The sequence below is a fragment of the Micromys minutus genome (assembly GCF_963924665.1).
Source record: "Micromys minutus genome assembly, chromosome: 9".
In the NCBI taxonomy this organism is placed as follows: domain Eukaryota; kingdom Metazoa; phylum Chordata; class Mammalia; order Rodentia; family Muridae; genus Micromys; species Micromys minutus.
In genome coordinates this window covers 21,390,276-21,411,058 of record NC_137978.1, presented here as the reverse complement: position 1 = coordinate 21,411,058, position 20,783 = coordinate 21,390,276, and the positions used below count along the sequence as shown (strand labels likewise).

General features: G+C 42.4%; 1 protein-coding gene across 1 annotated transcript in view; it reads left to right on the top strand.

The window, feature by feature from the left end:
• Nucleotides 1-20,783, top strand: part of CCDC171 (coiled-coil domain containing 171) — a gene marked incomplete at its 3' end in the record, with an annotated part of 277,402 nt that overhangs the window by 40,483 nt on the left and 216,136 nt on the right. The window contains exons 8-9 of the mRNA XM_080920918.1: nt 9,162-9,254; nt 11,429-11,589. Of these exons, the coding sequence (XP_080777044.1) occupies nt 9,162-9,254; nt 11,429-11,589 (254 nt within the window). The remainder of the gene's footprint in view (nt 1-9,161; nt 9,255-11,428; nt 11,590-20,783) is intronic.

The window sequence follows — 20,783 nt, the reverse complement described above, 5'->3', positions numbered from 1 at the left end:
GGAATATCTGTGGCTTGTGTAAACCTCGTTGTAATAAGGAGAGTTTATTATCATGGGAAATAAATCTTAACTCAATAAAAAAGAGACAAGAGAAGATGCAAACCCAATTCTGAGAGAACGAAAGGGACTTGTGAAGATTGCAGAGGAGGGAGGCTGCCTGCAAATACATGCTGAATTGCTTCTGTCAGTCATGACACAGTGCAGGGAGCAGCCTCAGTGACTGCACGCCCGCCCTCTGGAGGGAGAGAAGAGAGGTTCTTCCAGCATCCGAGTGCCCATGAGGGTGGCCTTGTAATTCCATCTCCTTAGGTCTTCCTGCACCTTCAGCGCTCACATGCTGATTGCCAAGTACAAAGGAGGCAAATGACAGAGGACTTGGTGTATGGTCACATTTGTAAGTATTATACATTTAAACACAATATTGTTATGTTCCCAGTGAATTTTGAACTTAGAAGTACATTAAAAATGTGTAAAACACTATACTATATTTGCTGAAGAAAAGGTAAAGGCAATTAAAGATTTTAATTACATTTATTTATTTGTTCATTAATTGTTTCTCTCTCTCTCTCTCTCTCTCTCTCTCTCTCTCTCTCTCTCTGTGTGTGTGTGTATGTGTGTGTGTGAGCACCATGGTGTATGTGTGGAACAGAGGACAGTTGATAGTAGTTTATTCTTTCCCTGTAGCTTAGGGTCCTGGGATCAAACTTAGGCTTGGCAGCAAATGTAAAGGCAGTTTTAAAAGAAGTTAAATTAGTAGCACCACACTAAGTAGAAGTTGTGATCCACAAATTTTATTCATAATTTATTCCCATTTTTGTCTTCTGATTTCTTGTTACTAATACCTAAATACAGTGGAACTTTTGTCCACTGAACTGTTTCATAAGGTGTGTAAACCTGCTTTGTTATTCAGTCCTTACTGAGTGAGAAAATTGGTGTCTTCTACGTATCTTACTAAGTTACATTTATGTTGGTCTATGTGTGTGTATGTTTATGTGTGTGTATGGGCATGCATGCATGTGTGCTTGTGTGTGTGTCTGTGTGTACATGTGCATGTGCCTTTGTGTGCACCCGTATGTGTGGCACATGTGGAGATCAGAGGACTTTTAAGAGTTAGCTCTCTCCTACTACTTGGGGTTAAATTTAGGTTATCAGGCTTGGAAGCAAGCCCCTGAACTGGCTGAGCCATCTTGCCAGAGAGACAGTAGTGTACTTGCTTGCAGCCCGTATTGGTTGGGGACATAGAAGACCTGAGTTTGATCCCTGGACCCATGGGAAAAAGCCGGGCATGGAGGCATGCACTTTTAATCTTAGCACAAGGGAGGCAGAGGCAGGTAAATCTCTTGGCTCACAGTCTGTGTGGGGTCTCTGCAAACGCCAGGGCCAGCAAAATAAGAATTTGCATGAGGCAAAAGGAATTCCCCTTCAGCAAGACTTAGCTGGTGTTGGCTCAGACTTCCAGAGCCTGACACTGGGCAGTTTATTTTAGGCACATTTAAGTTCAGTACCACTTTGGATAAAAGTTTCCAAGTAGCAATCTCACAATAAAGCTCAAGGTATGGTTGCATTGAAATTCCTTTGCAAACTACATGTGATCTCTCCCATAAGAATGGGTTCTGTAGGATAAGAGCCTGCAGGAGGATCTGGTGTGGAATGGTCATTGCAGAAATCATCACGCTATAAAATGCATGTGTCATCTCCCCTAAGGACGGGTTCTATTGACTAAAAGCAATCCTTAGATAAAGATTTATTGAGGAAGAGTGTGGGGGATGAACATAGTAGTTGAAGGGTTCATGTATGGCCTGGACCTACAGATAGGACAGGTCAACAGGCTATCAACTATATCTGCTCCCAGTTTTCCCAGCAGAAGACAGGTGCATACCTCAGGGTTAGGGCTAGGGCTAGGGTTATGGTTGCATACCAGGCCAGTAAAGACCCTGTCTTAAAAAAGAGGGACAGAAACCAGGCAGATTGAATATTTTAAAGGGATTGGAATTTTAATATGTAAGATTTTTGTAAAGACTGTGGGACTTTTAAAGTTATTTAGATCTTAGAGAAACCAGAGATGGGGGGCGCTCTGAGGAACAATGGTCAGAGTTGACCTCTGACCTCCACATGCATGTCTCTATGTATGCATACATGTGTACCTTTGCACAAAAGTATATACCTCCTGTGAAAACACACACACACACACACACACACACACACACACACACCCTTTAAGTGATAGAGAGATAGATAGCTTATTCAATGAAATACTTGTGCAAGCATGAGGAACTGAGTTTCAGTCCCAGAACCCACATAAAAAACCAGATGTGACTGTGGTTTATGCACCCTTGTTATGAACCACAGACAGAAACAGGTGGGTCCGTGGGACTTAATGGCCAAGCAGCATAACAGAATGGGCAAGCCATAGGTCCCAGTGAGAGATTCTGTTTCAGCAAACAAGGTGGATGGCTCCCAAGAAATGGCACCAAGGATTATTTTCTGACCTCTAAATACATACATGTTCATATGTGTACTTGCATGTGCATGCATATTATGTACATATGTATATACATATGTACTAGAGGGTCCACATTAATGGTCAGACTAAATAACACTGTCTAAGACAATTGATTTGAATAAGGATAACAAAGAACTCAAAGATCGTCTTACTCATGACCCATCAACATATGACTGTGGTTAAATGGTGTGATATTGTGGTGTTTCTATCTTTTTATATACCTGAATATGCTGACTAAATAAAAGTAATAAAAAAATAAAAAATATTATTTTTATTTGTAAGTAATTTTTGTATGTGCATACGTGTGTGCATGTACTGTGTAGTACATATATGGAGGTCAGAGGACAACTTTTTGGAATAAGGTCTCTCCTTCCAAAGTGATTTTCTGTGGTCCAACTCAGGGCATCATGTTTGGTGGTAAGCACCTTTACCTCCTGAGCCATTTCACTAGCCTGAGAAGTTCAGTTTATTAGCTCAGTGTTTAGCTGCTTGTGGTGTTGCATGCTTTTAATAGCAACACTAAGGAGGTAAAGGCAGGAGAATCTCTGTTAGTGCCAAGGTAGCCTGGTCTACATAGACCTTACAGTGAGACCTTACCGAAAAACCAAATTAAAAACATAACAAAAGGCTTCAAGTTCAGTGACTGCTTTCCTTTTCCAGGTGAGGAATAATGTTGTGGTTAGATGTTAATAAATGTTTAATAAATTAGCCTTTAAGATATAATGAGATAAAGTGAATTATTGAACAGTCATTATAGAATCAATCAGTTTGTGATGACTAATCACTTGCTCATCTTTACAAGATGGATCGTTACCATATCGGTTCCATGTAAAGTCGTCCAATAATAGGAATTATCAGATGATGAAGTCTGGAAAAACCATCATCACTTTCCATTTACACGACTTGTTGATATTTCCAGCGAGCCACAAATGTCTAGGACACGGTCCTGTGTGGGCCACTAGGGAGCACTGGGGAGCACCGGGAGCACCGGGGAGCACTGGCTAAGTGATAGGTATTTGGGCTCCGCCCCAGTCTTCTTGCGACTATTTAGTAATATTTATGTTATTTAGTGTGCAGAAGGTTTAAGTTGACGTATAGCCTCCTAAGGTAAGTGCACTGAGGAGAAAAGAGTAAAATAGTCTCACTTGTCTTGTTCAGACTTCGAGAGCCCACTGATGTATACTTTCACAACCATGAAGGAACTTTTGGAATCAGCTGTTGGGACAGATGGAGTGTGTAGAGAACATCTTACGTGCTTGCTTAGGTCTGCTGCTGAATTGTACTGGCTTGATAAATGATATACTCCAAGGCTGGGTAGAAGACAGCCTTCTTCTCCATCCCCCTTTTTAATCGAATATGTTTTATTTACATCTCAAATGTTACCCTTTTCCCGGTTTCCCCTCCATAAACCCCCTATCCTATCCCCTCCCCCCTGCTTCTATGGGGGTGTCCCCTTACCAAACCACCCCTCCTGCCTCCCTGCCCTGACATTCCCCTACACTGGGGCATAGAGCCTTGGCAGGACCAAGGGCCTCTTCTCCCATTGATGCCCAGCAAGGTCGTCCTTTGCTTCATATGCAGCTGGAGCCATGGGTCCGTTCATGTGTAATTTTTGAATGATGGTTCTAGTCCCTGGGAGCTCTGGGGGGTCTGGTTGGTTGGTATTGTTGTTCCTATGGGGTTGCAAATCCCTTCAGCTCCTTTAGTCCTTTCTCTAACTCCTCCACTGGGGACCCTGTTCTCAGTTCAGTGGTTGGCTGCGAGCATCCACCTCTGTATTTGTCAGGCTCTGGCAGACCTCTCAGGAGACAGCTGCATCAGGCTCCTGTCAGAATGCGCATCTTGTCATCTGCAATAGTGACTGGGTTTGGTGGCTGTATATGGGCTGGATCCCCAGGTGGGGCAGTCTCTGCATGGCCTTCCCTTCAGTCTCCGCCCCACACCTAGGAGACAACCTTCTTGACATTGTTCTGTTTGAAGAATGAAAACTCACTTCCTTAAGGGTAAAAGGTTATCTGATTGTGCTTAGTATGATTTAGCGATATGCAAATCAGATAAAAAGAGCTATATTAACCCATAGTATTTCTCAGCTAGTATATTGTGATAAAGGATCTGTCAATCATCAATTAAAAAGCATGGCATGTGTCATATAAGGAATTACATACTGGAGCTGGCAAAATGGCTCCACAAGTAAAGGCATCTACTACTAAGCCTGGCACCTGAGTTAGAGTCCTAGACCCCACGTGGTGGAAGGAGAGAACCGACTCCTGTCAGTTGTCTCTTGACCTCTACTTAAACAAACCACCCCAATAATTAAATGTAAAAAAAAAAAAAACCCCAAAACAACCAGAAATATAATACAAAGAATGTTTGGTTTTATGTGATTACAGAAGCCAATTGTCTTCAGTGTTAGAAAACAGATACGTTATACTGCAATATTTTATTACTGGCCAAGCTATATATAGATAAATAACTTATATGTGGTTAAATTTAAGATTTTGGATTGAATTTGAACTTTAATCAAAATTATGTTATACTTTGTGCCAGTAATGTTGTGATTATGTTAGAATTAAATGTCAGTGATATATTTTATGACTTGTATTAGCATTTTTTGATATTACATGGTGTGTGTGTGTGAGAGAGAGAGAGAGGGGAGGAGGGAGGGAGGGAGGGAGGGAGAGAGAGAGAGAGAGAGAGAGAGAGAGAGAGAGAGAATATGTGAAGAGAATTGCAGGTTGATGTTACTATAGCACCCTCTGCTGGACATACGAGTTATTTCACCATACTGGAAGATTTAAAAAAAATTATGAGTGCATTTATTTAATTATGTCTATCAGCAAATCCCACTTTTGGGAGGCGTTTAAAGACTTGGTTATTTTTTATTGCCTTTCTGACTTGTTGACACCTATAGTCATAATAAACAGCATGTAAATTTTTTTCTTTAGCATTTTTCATTTGAAATGGGAAGGTGTGAAAAATGTGATCTCCAGTTTACTATTTCAACCTCTTTCATTTTGTTCTTTTCTGGAAAACTCGAACTTTATTTTGATGTTTTTGAGTGTGAAACATATTATTAATTAGTTACTGCATTATATGTAGAAGAAATAAAGTATTTTGTTGATTTTTTTTTTTACAGAATTATGAAGTATTCTGTATTTTAATAAAATATGAGACCAAGGAGATAGCTCAGCTGGTTAAAGTGCCTCTCTTGTATGTGGTCCCAGCCCTGGGGATATGGAAATGGTCAGGTTCCTGGGCGTTCCTGGCTACCTGGGTTAACCTGATTGCTGAGTTCCTGGTGCATTGGAGGCCCTGTCTCAGCCTCCCTCTAAAAACTGAAACACAAACCAAACTAAAATGGTCCTGGAAACTCAAGATGATGCTTGAGAAGTAACACCCAAGGTTGTTCTCTGGCCTCTTTACACATGTGCATACATATGTATACATGTATTTATATGTGCACCCCTAAATATAGGAATGATTATTGTGATAATGGCACCTTTTTGGAACCTGAGAAAAATACGTAGATATTGTTAGAATAATTTCATTTCTTTGTTTTTTATTTTTAAAAATCTTATTCTCAACATCCATGGACTTTTTTTTTTCCAGCTTCTTGATTCACAGAATCTAAAAAGAATATATTGCATATTGACAAAGTCAACTATGTTTTGTAGGGTTTACATAAAATTTAAAGATGACATGTTTATTTATGTATGTGAATGTCTTGTCTGTATGTACTCTTGCATATTAGAGGATGGTATCAGGTTCCACAGGACTACAGATATTGATGGTATGAGCCACCACATGGGTGCTGGGAATTGATCACAGGACCTCTGGAAAAGCAGCAAGTGCTGTTAACTGCTGAGCCCCTCTAGAATCTTTTTTTTAGTAGTGTAGGTCTTCCCAGGTTGTGGTTCATTGTAGTCTGTGCTATGAATAAGCATTTCTCAGATATGCTGTGCACCATGGTTTATATTCATAGCTTATGGAGGCCCTTGTTCTGAGAATATAAAGTCAAATGTGAAAGGAACTGTTTGTAGACAACAGGAAACAATTTAGGTCATTGTTATATCTTTTGCATTATTTTGGCTCTGTTTATGTGTGTATGTGGTCGTTTGATTGAAAATGGCTCCAATAGAGTCATATCTTTGAATGTTTGGTTGCCTGTTGGTAGACTGTTTAGGGAAGATTAGGGAGTAAGACCTTGTTGGATAAGGTGTGTTACTTGGGGGTTGGCTTTCAGGTTTTGAAAGCTCATGCCAGGCCCAGTCTCTTTCTGCCTTCACCCAGTGGGTCAGATGTGAGCTCTCAGCTACTGTTCAAGCACCATGCCTGCTGCCATGCTCTCCACCATGATGACCATGGACTAAACCTATGAGTCTGTAAGCGAGCCCCCCAATTAAATGCTTCTAGATACCTGGGTTCAATTCCTAGTACCCACACTGTGGTTCACAGCTGTCTGTAACTCCGGTTCTTAGGGGATCTGATATCCTGTTTTGACTTTCTCAGGCACTCGGCACATAAATGCTGTATATTCCTTACAGGCAGACAGAACAATCATACACATAAAAAAAAATCTAGCCAGGCATGGGGGCAAATGCCTTTAACCCTAGCACTTGAGAAGCAGAGGCAGGTGGATCTCTGTGAGTTCAAGGCCAGCCGGGACTATGTAGGGAGTTCCAGGATAGCCAGTGGAGTATACACAGAGATCCTGAGTCAAAACAAAATGAAAACAATAACAAAACCCCAAACAACACACACACACACACACACACACACACACACACACACACACACACACACACTAAATAAAAATCAACTGTTATCTTGGGGCCAGAGTGAAAGCTTAGCAGTTAAGAGTACACGTTCTTGCAGAGAACCAATCATCTGAAGCTCCATTTTCAAGGGATCCAAAGCTGTTTTCTGACCTCCATGGGCACCAGGCACATACATGTGTGTAAAACACTTTAAAGGTGCTCTGAGGAAAATCTGAAGCATTCAGTATGGACGAATCCAGTATGAACATCCCCATGTGCCCGTCCTCAGTAGTTATTACAATGGCCAGTACTCATGCTGGCTTGAGGTGTTTAAAGCCAATCCAAATGTAATTTCATGCATGGATGCTCTAGTTTACGTTTCAAAGAGACAGAAAGTTTAAACTGTCAGCATTGACCATTCGTTTAGAAGTAGTAACAAGGGCGGGCGAGATGGCTCAGTGCTGAAGAGCATTTGCTGCTCTTGATCAGGGCCTGGGGTCGGTTCCTTGGACCTACATGGTATCTCATAACTATCTACAACTCCAGTTGCAGGAGGTACAACATCCTCTGCTAACCTCTGAGGGCAGGCAGAACAGTCCTATGTATAAAGTAAATCATAAAAATATAATAATTCTTTAGTTTTATCAAGTATTCAAATTTAATCATCTCCCATTTTTGTTTGAATCTTCACATTTGACTAGTAATAATTACTAGTTTCATTTTTGAATGGAATACTTGTTTTTCAAAATAATCTAGTATCAGAGGATACAGATATCAAAGTTTTACCTTTAAGCAGACTATGTTAGCTAGGCAGAGTGGCACACACTAATCAGCTACAAGAGAGGCAGAGGCCGGAGATCTCTGAGTTCGAGAACAGCCTGGTCCACAGAGTGTGTTCCAGGACAGCCAGGGCTACACAGAGACCCGGTTTCAAAAATCCATACGAAGGGGGAGAGCTGATGTCATACAAAACATTCTTTTGTCTTTTTGGATTTCAACTATCTGTGGCTTTCACATCAGAATTACTGTTTTCTGCCTCTGGAGACTTATTTTCTAGTGTAGTAGATTGTTAAGAAATATGATAAGGAGGGTGAGAGAGATGACCCAGCAGTTGAAAGCAATTGCAGTTCCAGTTTGATTCCTGGCACCAGCCCTGGGTAACTCAACAATTGCCTATAACTTAGACTCTAAGGGGACCCAGGATCTTTGGCCACCACAGTCACTACACTCACTTGCACACAGGTGTCCCCTAATGTAATACAAATAAATCTTAAATAAGCATTGAGAGGACTGCGTGGTAGAAGTGCTGTCAATCCCAGCACCCGGGAGGCTGGGGCAGGCGGGTCTGTGAGTTCCAGTCCAGCCAAGGCTACACGGAGACACCATCTCAAGGAGAAGACCGTGCTGACGTGGCTGTAAAATCTAAACAAAGCAAGGAGCACGGTGTACAAAATGCCTGGTAAACTGTGCACATTGAAACACAGAATGACGCAGAAAGCCTCCTCGGAATGCTGGCCTGAGCGTGTCTAGAGGACCGTGGGACAGAAGGGAACGTGTCAGCCTATGTTGGCTACTGTAGCAGCCGCACATGGACTTGTGTGCTCAGAAGTAGAGTTTCTCCCTAATTAATTACATATAGACTGTACCCCAATAAGATTAAAAAAGAAAAAGGCTTTGGAGCATTCTTCTCGGGCATTGTTTCTACACTCCCTTCCTGCAAAGTATGAGACGTGGGGCTAGATACACCTATAACACTAGGACCTGGGATGCTGAGGCAGGGGGATCGTGGGTTCTTGTTGGTTACACAGCTTAAGCCATCTCAGGTGTTAGTTATAATCCTGTGATGAGCGCTCTCTATGTGTTTTTAATGCCAATGTTAATGAGTTTGAACTTGTCTTTAGGCAACCACTCTGAGGGTGAGGAAGTTAGAAGAGAATATAGAAGCAGAAAGAGCGGCACATTTGGAATCAAAATTTAATTCTGAAATTATTCAGGTAAAATTATTATTTTTTTTTTGCATACATTTTCTCAGGTTGCGCAGCAGGACACTAAGGTCTGAGTTGGGAGTGGCAGCATACTGCTGTGACACTCATTATGTTTAGGGCAGGGGACCTTTTGTTGGGGGAGATGTGGGCTCACTGTAGCCTCAGGCCAGGGTGTCACCACCGCCTACTCTTAGGTCTTGTGCCGTGTGTGGCTGCGTTTGCACTGTGATGGAAGGACACATTGTTCTCGGGAGCCCCGATGGCTTGTGTTAGGGTCAGTTGGCTTTCTGTGACTGCAGTGGACGACTCTACTGAAGAGCCTTACCTCTAAAGAGATCATGACCCACTTGTGTGGTTTTCTGGTGAGGCACCACACCACGGAGGGAATGCAGTTTCCTCTCACTCGGGGAGCCAGGAAGTAAGGCAAGAGAGATGCCGGGGCCTCCCCCATGACCCACCTCCCGGTGGTCTGTAGTGACCTCCTGATAGTGCCATTCTGGGCATGAGGCTTTTGATACTTGGATTCAACATCCAAATGGCAGCATCTTGAAACACGTGAAACATTACCATTTGGCACTTTGCAGGGTGATTAGTTCTGCCCTAACATTAGCTTATCCTTGTTGTTTTCTCCGTTTGTCCAGGTCTAGCAGTCTGTGTACACTGTGGGGTTTGCTTTCTTTGGGATTCGAGAACAGTGCATTGCTCTTAAGGTGGTAGGCCGCTACCCAGCAGCCGGGTATCCTTGTTTGAGACAAGGCACTTTGTGTGTTTGTTCTGCTGTTGGTAGACACAGGCTTCTAATTTTAGGATGTTGTGTTCTGCAAGATTTCAGATCGGCAGATCATTAAAGTCAACTCCCAGTGCACCCACCACCCAGCTCTACACCCACCTCAGGCAGTTGTGATTTGTAATTATCCCTGCACTCTCCTGCTTCCAGATTATCATAAATGAAATCCAAGTTATCCATTCATAGTGCTATGAATATTTCCATCAGATAGGGTTGCTTAACGGCTAAGGTTCCTCTTTTACAGGGAAAAAAACCCCTAGGGGTAAAAGGCTTGGCTTAAACTTATTTTTTTTGTTTTAAAATTGAAGTTGCATTTATTTGTGTATATGTGCATGTGCGAGTGCAGGTCAGAGGGGACAACTTGTGGGAGCTGATTCTATTCTCTGCCGTGTAGGTCTTGGTGGCAAGTGCCTTTACCCTCTGAGCCATCTCCACCCCGAGTTTAAACTTATAATGATATTTTCGCCACAACGCTCCTTTCAAAACCACTTACGCTATCATATGAGAGAAGCGTGAATGCATTGGAAGGCAGCGACAGCTGTAGGTGGCCCAGCTTCGGCTCCTCCCGCCATAGTTCTTCAACCCTCCGCACTTTGTCTCATTAGATGCTTTAGGAAGGCGCCTACACCTTTGCTTCTGATGTTTTAGACTTTTCTGCATTCATATTCTACTTTTGGGATTGTGATTTAATGGCTTTTCCTCCTTCCCCTTCCTCCCTACGAACCTTCTCACATAACCCCCTGCTTTCTTCATCCCTCACCTCTATTTTCATTCACTGGCGTCGCATGCACTGTGATTTGAATATACACAGATATTCCTGTGTAAAATCAGTTGAGTCCATGTAGTGTTGCTTGTGTGTATGCTGGTACAGCCTGGTAGGACTGGCTGAAGGCCACAGAGGCAGGAGGATCTAGGGTTCAAAACCACCTTGTTTATTTTCTTTTAAAACAAAGACAATAAGAAAGATGTTTAAATAAACGACAAGATCTGTTGTTGATAAAATAGTAGTCAATTTAAGATGGAAACAAATATTTCTTAGCTTTTTAGAAATTACTTCTCTGTCTACGGTTTGGCTGTAGGTCTCTGTGCCCACCTTCCTTTACACATATGCAGCAGATGTGCAGCTTGGTCTTCAGGCGGGTTCCCCCAATAACTGGGGGCTTACCCTGACTCTGTTGCCTGTCTGTGGATCCTGCTCTCCTCACTGGGCTGTCTTGTCTGGTGTCAGTGGGGGAAGCACCTAGTCCTGCACTGGCTTGACGTGCCAGGGTGGGTTGATTGCCAGGGAGGGGCCTCTCCCTTCTCAGAGGTGAGGGGGAGGGGCTCTGGTCGGGAGCTAAAGTGAATAAATAAATGCATTAATTAATGGGAGGACGACCTCTCTGTCATCTGGTAGTTACGGATTCGAGACCTCGAAGGAGCTTTACAAGTAGAAAAAGCCAGCCAGGCAGAGGCTGTGGCCGACCTGGAAATGATCAAGAATGAATTCAAAGAGGTCGAGAGTGCGTACGAGCGAGAGAAGAATAACGCCCAGGAGAGCTGTGCAAAGCTGAACTTGTGAGTATCGTCGGTAAAGTCTAAATCCGAGGGAAGGTTCTAGGGCTGCTGAGTTTGATGCGGTCCTTTATATACGATTAGGCTGCTACTAATGTTCGCAGTAGACCGAGGAGCAAAGGGCTTCATAGGACATATGTAGATGCCCTTGAAGGTAAACATGGAGATGCTGTCTTGCTCTGAAGTGTTCTAAGAAGTCCCAGAAATTCATTTATACATTGAAAACAAATATATTCATGTACATGCATTTTTTACTAATACAGTGGTGTCTTAAACATCTTGATTTATAAACTACATGGGGAGATAATACTTAGGATTTCATTGAACTGCAGAAGTAGTAGTTCCAATAATGTCACAAGTGGTGGAAAAGAAGCATGCATTGTGATTCTTTGTACATGGCTACCAAAAAATTTCATTTAACTAACCTAACACCCTATAAGGTAGCTACCTTTTCTTTATTGTGATTGTGTGTGTGTGTGTGTATGTGTTTGTGTGTGAGTGTGTGAGTGTGTGTGAATTTGTGTGTGTGTGAGTGTGTGTGTGTGTATGTGTTTGTGTGTGAGTGTGAGTTTGTGTGTGTGTGAGTGTGTGTGTGTGAGGTGTGTGAGTGTGTGTGTGAGTGTGTGTGTGAATGTGTTTATTTATTCTGGCAAGGTATATCCTGTATCTCTTGCTGGTCTAGAACTAACCAGGCCAGCCTCATAATCACAGAAATCTGCCTGCCTGTGCTTCTCACTTGCTAAGATTAAAGGTTCATGATATTACACCTAGTTCTGTATTCTATGTTTGTATTGAGTTAGAGTCCCACATAATTTCCCAGTTGTGAACGTTTAATGTAGTGTAGGTTAGCCCTTAAACTCGGTAGCTACTGCTGAAGCCTTCCTAGTCCCTGGGGTTACATCCATTTGCTGTAGCTATGGCTTAATAGGTCCTTTTAAACCCAAACCTCTTTTTTCCTTTTACAATCTGTTTTACATGTTACTGTTTGTTGGTGCATGTCAGTAGACATCAAGAAAAAACTATGGTGAGTCAGTATAGTTTCATCTTCATGCAGCTTCCGGGTTTTGAACTCAGGTCTCTAGACTTGTGTGCCAGCGCTACACTCACTGAGCCATCTCACTGGCCCTTAGCTGAATTTCCTGGCCTTTTCTAGGATCATATTCTATATGTTAGTCTCAGGATAGTTTCATTTACTTTATTTTAGTCGTTGCCTGAATCTGCACATTTAATGTGTGAATACTTTTCAATATTCAAATGTATATTTAAGTATTAAGCAGCACAGAAACGGAGAGCTTTTATGAGAAGTCTGGTGTGTTTCTTCAGTTTTGCTTTGATGTAAGAGGTAAACCCGCCGAGAAGGCAGCTTGGGCTCTCAGTGGTTAAAAGATTTAGAGTAATGGGATAATAAACAGCTTTGGTGAACTAATAAGTTCCTTGCCCTGCAAAATCAAAGCAGAAGGTAGATGATTCTCTTTCATGGATGTAGAAGAGTCTCCATAGGTGAGGCTGAAGCTTTCAAGATGTCTGCCGTAAGACTCTCTCACCTGTGCCTGTCTGCAGTCGGACTCCCAAGGAAATTCTTTCCTGAGGCTTCGTTTTGCTATTATTTCTGTTTTGGAGGTTGGAAGTTTGCTCAAGTTTTGTATTCTAGCAAGTATCAGCTGTCAATTCCAGGGGCCCAGTGACCAAGTCCTTTAGTTCTTTTATGTAACGACCCTATCATGGTTTGGATAGGAAGGGTCTCCAAAAAGACTAATGTGCTGGAAGCCTAGTCTGTGGCTGCTTCATTAGGACTCTCACCCAATTAAATGGTTAATCTGTTGGTGGGTTTATAATTTCCCATCATTATTGGGAGGGGGAGGAAGTAGGTGGCTGAGGGTGTGCCTTTGAAGGGTGTAATGTTTCTCTAGTACTTGTCTGCTTCCCTCTGCCCCCTGGCTGCTTTTGATGCTTACAGCTTCCCCACACCACATTCCCGTTGCCATGACATTTCGTCTCACTCTGGGCCCAAAAGCAAAGTCAGCTTACCTCTGTCTGAAACTTATAAAACTGTGGACATCTTTCTCATTATTTTAAATTTAATTTTTAAAAACCTTTTTATTGTGTGTGTGTGTGTGTGTGTGTGTATACCTGTGTGCCGGTGTGTGCGTGCACCATGGCATTCTTGTGGAGGTCTGGAAACAGTTTACAGAAGTTGGTTTTCTCTGACATGTGGGTTCCAGGGATTGCACTGGCATCAGGTGTTCTTACCCGATGAGTCATCGTATTGGTTCCTTTTCTGCTTTTAGAGTTATTTTATCATTTGTATCCCAGTGAAAACAAGTGAGCAATCCAGCCCTGAGCTGTGTGTTGTTTCTATGTAATTGCATTATAACAATACAATTAGTAACAACCGCAGAACTGACAGCTAAACAATTCAAGCCCTTGCTCTCACTCATCCTGCGGATCTCTTCTCCTTCCTGCTGTTTCTTTCCTTGTGTGACGTGAAAGCCTCTGTTTTGTGTGGTCTGAGGGTGATGGGACGTGAGGGAGCAGAGCATAAGGGAATGGGTACTGGCTGTGTACCTGACAAAGGCATCTGGTAGAAGGATAGATGATGATGATGAAGATGATGATGACGATGAAGAGGATGATAAGTGTGTTTTTGGTTTTCTTTTCTGAGATGAGGTTTCTCTATATAGCCCTGGCCGTCTGGGAACTTACTGTGGAGATCAGGCTGGCCTAGAACTCACAGAGATCTATCTTCCTCTGCCTCCCGAGTGCTGGGTTTGAAGGCATGCACTGCCACGCTGGGCAAAGATGGATTTATTTTAGCTCACCGCTCTGGATGGAAAGGGTGCAGTACCAGGGCAACTCTTGTCCATGTCGAATGAGTGTGAGGTTGCTTGGTCCATCTTAGTGAGTCTGGAAGTGCAGGGCTGAGTTTGGAAACTGGCTGGGACATAGCTTTCAGAGCCCACTCCTTAGTGACTACTTTCTTAAGCTAGTCCTTACCTCTCAAAGTTTCTGGCCTTCAGAATCATTAAAAATTAGTTTTAATTTTAGTTAGCCTATAAAATAGTGAGTTTTTTGTTTTGTTTTGTTTTTTAAAATCATATATATTTTATTTACATTTCAAATGCTATCCCCTTTCATGGTTTCTTCTCCATAACCCCTCTCCTATTCTTCCTCTCCCTGCTTTTATGAGGGTGTTTACCCATTCCTCCCTCCCTGCCCTGACATTCTCCTACACTGGGGCAACAAGCCTTAGCAGGACCAAGGGCTTCTCCTCCCCTTGATGTCCAACAAGGACATCCTCTGATACAGCTGGAGCCCTGGGTACATCCATGTGTACTCTTTGAATAGTGGTTTAGTCCCTGAGAGCTCTGGTTGGTTGGTATTGTTGTTCTTATGGGGTTGCAAACCCCTTCAACTCCTTCAATTCTTTCTCTAAACCTCCATTAAGGACCCTGTTCTCAGCTCTGTGGTTGGCTGTGAGCATCTGCCTCTGTATTTGTCAGGCTCTGGCAGAGCCTCTCACGAGACAGCTATATCAGACTCCTGTCAGCATGCACTTCTTGGCATCAGCAATATTATTAGGGTTTAGTGGCTGGATATGGGCTGGATCTCAGGTGGGACAGTCTTGGTATTCCCTTTGTTTCAGTCTCTGCTTCAAACTTTGTCTCCATATTTCCTCCTGAGAATATATTTGTTCCTCTTTCTAAGAAGGACTGTGGCATCCATTCTTCTTCTTGAACTTCGTGTGGTCTGTGAATTGTATCTTGGGTATTTTGAGCTTTTGGGCTTATAGTCACTTATCAGTGAGTGCATACCACTGTATGTATTTTTGCAATTAGGTTACATTCAGGATGATATTTTCTAGACTCATCTATTTGCCTAAGAATTTCATGAAGTCATTATTTTTAATCGCTGAGTAGTGCTCCATTGTGTAAATGTACCACATTTTCTGTATCCATTCCTCTATTGGAGGACATCTGGGTTCTTTCCATCTCCTGGCTATTATAAATAAGGCTGCTATGAATATAGTGGAACATGTGTTCTTATATATGTTGGAGCATCTTTTGGGTATATACCCAGCAGTGATACAGCTGGGTCCTCAGGTAGTACCACGTCTTAATTTTCTGAGGAACCTGATTTCCAGAGTGGTTGTTCCAGCTTACAGCCCCACCAACAATGGAGGAGTGTTCCTCCTTCTCCACATCCTCATCAACATCTGCTGTCACCTGAGTTTTTTATATTAGCCATTCTGACTGGGGTGAGGTGGAATCTCAGGGTTGTTTTGATTTGTAATTCCTTGATGACTAAGGATATTGAACATTTCTTTAGGTGCTTTATGTTTGTGTGGCTGTCTTTTTTGGGTTAGTTAAAAGAAGATTACTTTCTTGATTTTTCTAAGATGTAGTTTTCCTCCTTGTGTTGGAGATTTCCACTAATTATCCTTTATAGGGCTGGATTTGTAGAAAGATATTGTGTAAATTGGGCTTTGTCATGGAATATCCTGGTTTCTCTATCTATGTTAATCGAGAGTTTTGCTGGATATAGTAGCCTGGGCTGGCATTTGTGTTCTCTTAGGATCTGTATGACATCTTCCCAGGATCTTCTAGCTTTCATAGTCTCTGTTGAGAAGTCTGCTGTGATTTTGATAGGTCTGCCTTTGTGTGTGTGTGTGTGTGTGTGTGTGTGTGTGTGTGTCTGAACACATAGTGCCTATACAGGCCAGAAAAGGTTTCAAGTTCTGGAACTAGACTTACCGGTGGTTGCCTATTTTGTGGGTGCTGGGAACTGGACCCAGGTCTTCTGCAAGAGCAACAAGTGCTCTTTTTTTTTCTTTCATAAATTTATTTATTCATTGCATCCTGATCATAACCCCCATCTCCTCCTAGCACCCCCATCCCTCTCTCCCCTTCATCTCTGAAAAAGATGAGGTTCCCCTGGGTATCAGCCCACCCTGACACCTCAAGTCACTGTAGGATTAAGTACATCCTCTCCCACTGAGGCCAGCCAAGACAGCCCGGTGAGGGAGACAGGATCATAGGCGGGCAACAAAGTCAGGGTAAACCCCTCTCTAGTGTAACAACAGGTGCTCCATGCTGAGCTATTTCTCCAACACCAGTCTGAAGTTTTGAATTTTAAAAAATGGTTCAAATGACGCATACACTTAATTTTGTATTGGTTGATTGGTAGTTATTTTAATTAAAATAATGATTTTTAAAAAAAATCAACTTAACACCTGTACATAGCTTAAAGAGTAAGGCAGAATTGCAAGATTGTGAGAACAGCAACCTGATGCCTTTGTCCCGGACTCCCGCTTCCTTTCATGTACGGCCATTGCTTGGTTCTACTGCTGTTTGCTCTGATGTTAACTTTAGGTTTTAAAATAGCATGCCTATTTTGCCATGATTTTGTTTCTACCTTTACATATTTTACAGTAGCCTCCACTGACCGGTCTCTCCTGTCTGCTTCTCTCACATGACACTTTCTTGTTCCTTCCTGCTTCTCCTTCTCCCAGCGATTTTCTGCAGTTCAGCATACTCGGTAACTTGCCGTTATTTCTTTATAGCACTCTCATTAATCTGTTTTGTTTTTCATTTGTTGCCACATGCTTTGCTCACGTACTCAGTTCATAGTGCAGCAGGAGAGAGCTGCTGAATGAACAGAGTAAAGCAGTTCATAATTACCTCATGGATGGGATTGCTTATAGCTACACAACTCTACACACAATGTGTTTGTTTGACTAACCAATCACTGATGTATTCTTTTATTGTTATTGCAGTTTATAATTTGAGACAAGGTCTCTTCTCCATAGCTTTGGCTTTGTAGATCAGCCTGGCCTTGAACTAACAGAGATCCACCTGCCTCTGCCTCCAAGTGCTGGGAATAAAAAGGTGTGTACCATCTTGCCTGGCTATTTTTAATTTAACTTAATTTTTGTTGTTTTTATTTGCATGTGCCTCTGTCTGTGTGAGCGTATGCCATGTGCGTATGCCATGTGAATATGTGTTGTTTTTTAAAACAAAATCACAAATGTCCAATTTACCAAATGAAAACACAGGAGCCAAATGCTCTGGTGAAAGCCTGTTAGCTCAGAGAGGCAGAGAAAGGAGACAATTGACCTTCCTACCCCACTGATGTTCCAGAAGAAAAAAGCCCCTTCTCCTCTATACTGTCTTAAATACACTTCAATTCAAAGACCATCTTTTCTTTTTCCTGTTTTTTTTTTTTTTATGTTCATTCCCTGTCAACTGGTTGTTTGTTCTGCTTCTTGACTTTTTAAAACTCTGGTTTACAGGAAGATCTTGGGTTAAATGCATGTGCTAGGGCTGAGCCACACCACAACAAGAAACAGGTTTTTTTCAGTTCTCAGTCTCAGGGTTCACAATATGACAAACTATCCTGAAAAAAAATGTGGATACTTGTGGAGACTAGAAGAGGGTGTCAGAGAGTTACAGATGGTTATGAGCTGATCTCAAGCCTTCTGTGAGGGCAGTCACACTGAGTCATTTCTCCAGCCTCTATTTCTAAAGTTTAACAGACCTGTAATTCTGTTGTAGTGTGTTCTTTTTCTAAGGTGCCCCCCCCCCGGGCTTTTCTGTCTCCTCCATATGGCTTTTCAGATTTCCTGTATGTACTCATCTTAGCATCTGCCTTTAACATCCTCCTTGGAATTTCTGAGGCTTTTCCTCCATTGTGAGACCCATGATTTATAATCGCTTGCCCCTCACCATTCCATTTACTGCCTTGTAAAGCAGCTTCTTGGAGAACTCGCATCTCAGGGGCAGTTTGCATGAACATGGCTTTTTGTCTTTACCTCCTTTTCATAGGTCAGCTGGTTATTCAATCAGCTCAAGTGTTGGGCAATGTGTAGTCATTTGATTCTTGATCTTTTGTTCATGTTCTATGGTTTCCTCTGGAAACTCACAATGTCTGTATCTAAAATCAGAGGCAAATGGCCTTTTACTTTATAATATGTGTTTGTAGAGACTTACTCTATAATATATGATGAAATAATAATTTGTATGATTTCTGTACTCTGTGGACACTCCTCTAGATCCAGTATTCAGTAATCTCCAGATGTTATGCTGGCTGTGAATTGTTTTAGTCTGGAACTTTGACCATTAACACATTGGGACTTTTTGATTGACTTTCTGATTAAATATCTTTTTTGATTAATTTTTAAATTTTAATATTTATCATTTTAATTTTATTTATTTTACACCACAGCTTCCCCTCCTTCCTCTTTTCCCAGTCCCTTTCCCCCTCTACCATCTCTTCCATCTGGTTCTCTAGTTCTTTTCAGAAAAGGGCTGGCCATGATGGATATCAACCAGTCATGGCATATCAAGTTGCAGTTATGACTAGGCGCCTCCTCTTCTATTAAGGCTGGGCAAGGCAACCCAGGGGGGGACAGGTCTCAAAGGCAGGTCTCGAAGAGTCAGAGACAGCTCCTGCTCCTACTGTTAGGAGCCCCTCATGAAGCTCAGGCTCTACAATGGCAACATATGTGAGGAGGACTTAGGCCAGTCCCATACAGGCTCCCTGGCTGGTGGTTCAGTCTCTGTGAACCCCTATGGTCCTAGGTTAGTTGATTCTGTAGATTTTCTCTTGGTGTTCTTGGTCCCTCTGGTTCCTACAGCCCTCCTTCTTCCTCTTCTTCAGGATTCCCCAGGCAATGTGTAATGTCTGTCTGTGGGTCTCTGCGTTTGTTTCCATCAGTTGCTGGGTGAAGCCTCTCTCTGATGACAATTGAGATAGATACCAATCTGTGAGCATAGGAAGAATCATTAGGAGTCAGTTTCATTGTCATCTTTTTTTTGCCAGTTGTATTTGGTCCCATCCTATATCCAGCTTCTGGTTCCTGGCCACCCAAGCAGTGTCAGGTGGGTTCTCACTCTTGACATCAATCTCAAGTGGGAGAGGCCATTAGTTTGATCATCACCACAATTCTATGCCACCTTTACCCCTAAAAATCTTGTAGGCAGGACAAATTACAGGTCACAGGTTTTGTGACTGGGTTGGTGTCCCAGTCCCTCCACTGGAAGTCTTGCCTGGGTACAGCAGATGGTTCATTCATGCTCTGTATCCCCCATTGCTTGGAGTCTTAGTTAAGGTCACCCTCATCGATTCCTGGGGGTTTCCATTGCCATAGGTTTCTATCTTGTGCCAGATATTCCTCTTCCTTCCGGTTCCAGTTGTCTCTCCCAGTGCCCTCTCTATCTTCTCCACATCCAACCCTTCCCATTTCCACCCCACCTTCCTCCCCAGTCCAGTCTCATCCACATGCCAGGTCTATTCTGTTTCCTCTTCTCAGTGAGATTCATGTATCCCCCGTGCCACCAGATATCTTTACTTTGGTCCATTTTCATTTTCTCGTTCTATTTTCCAAGGTGTAAGTGTAGTGAATACATTTCCTAAACATGTTTATTAGATTTAGGTAATATCTGTGGTTCAAAAGACAACATGCAACACTTGTTTGCATTGTACCCTGAGGGGGGAAAAGTTTATTCAGACCATGGATAAGTGCCATAAAAATGAGCTTCTTATATTTCCTTTAGCCTGAATGCAGTGCTGATTTTGTCCCCCATGTTATGGCTTAAAACGGGAGATAGCTCTACTGGAAGACCTCAGGCTAAAAACAGTGACAGTAATGGGATTAATGTTATTCATATGCATGTGAATGTTCAAAGGGCAACACTTAAGAGCTGCCTTCATTTATATGTACACATGAACATACACAGCTGAGTGAGATAGTTCTTCCCCATAGTGTCAGCACGTGGGAGCATACAGATGTGGGTCACTGTGAGGCTAAGCCAGCCTAGTAGATTACAAAATGAGTGCCAGGCCAGTACTAAAAAAGAAAACCAAACCAAACCAATGTAAGCACAGGTGAGTACCAACCTGCATATTTAAATAGTAACATAGATTTTAAAAATTTATGTGTTCTTCTTTAACACAGTCTAAGAATGGAGTCAGGTGAGACTTTGCTGGTGAGACAACCAAGGAGTCAAGTGATCTCAGTGCCTTCAGAACAGAATTGTTCTTTGATTGCGTGTTCACGCTCCTTTCAGGTGTAGTTTTCCTCAGCTGTTGTTAGTCGTGTGTCTCCATGGAAACATGTCTTGCCACCTGTGGCTTGTTCATGTGATTGAACACCTTATTCAGGTGACTCTTCTTAACCCTCAGAATACAAATCGCCTGGT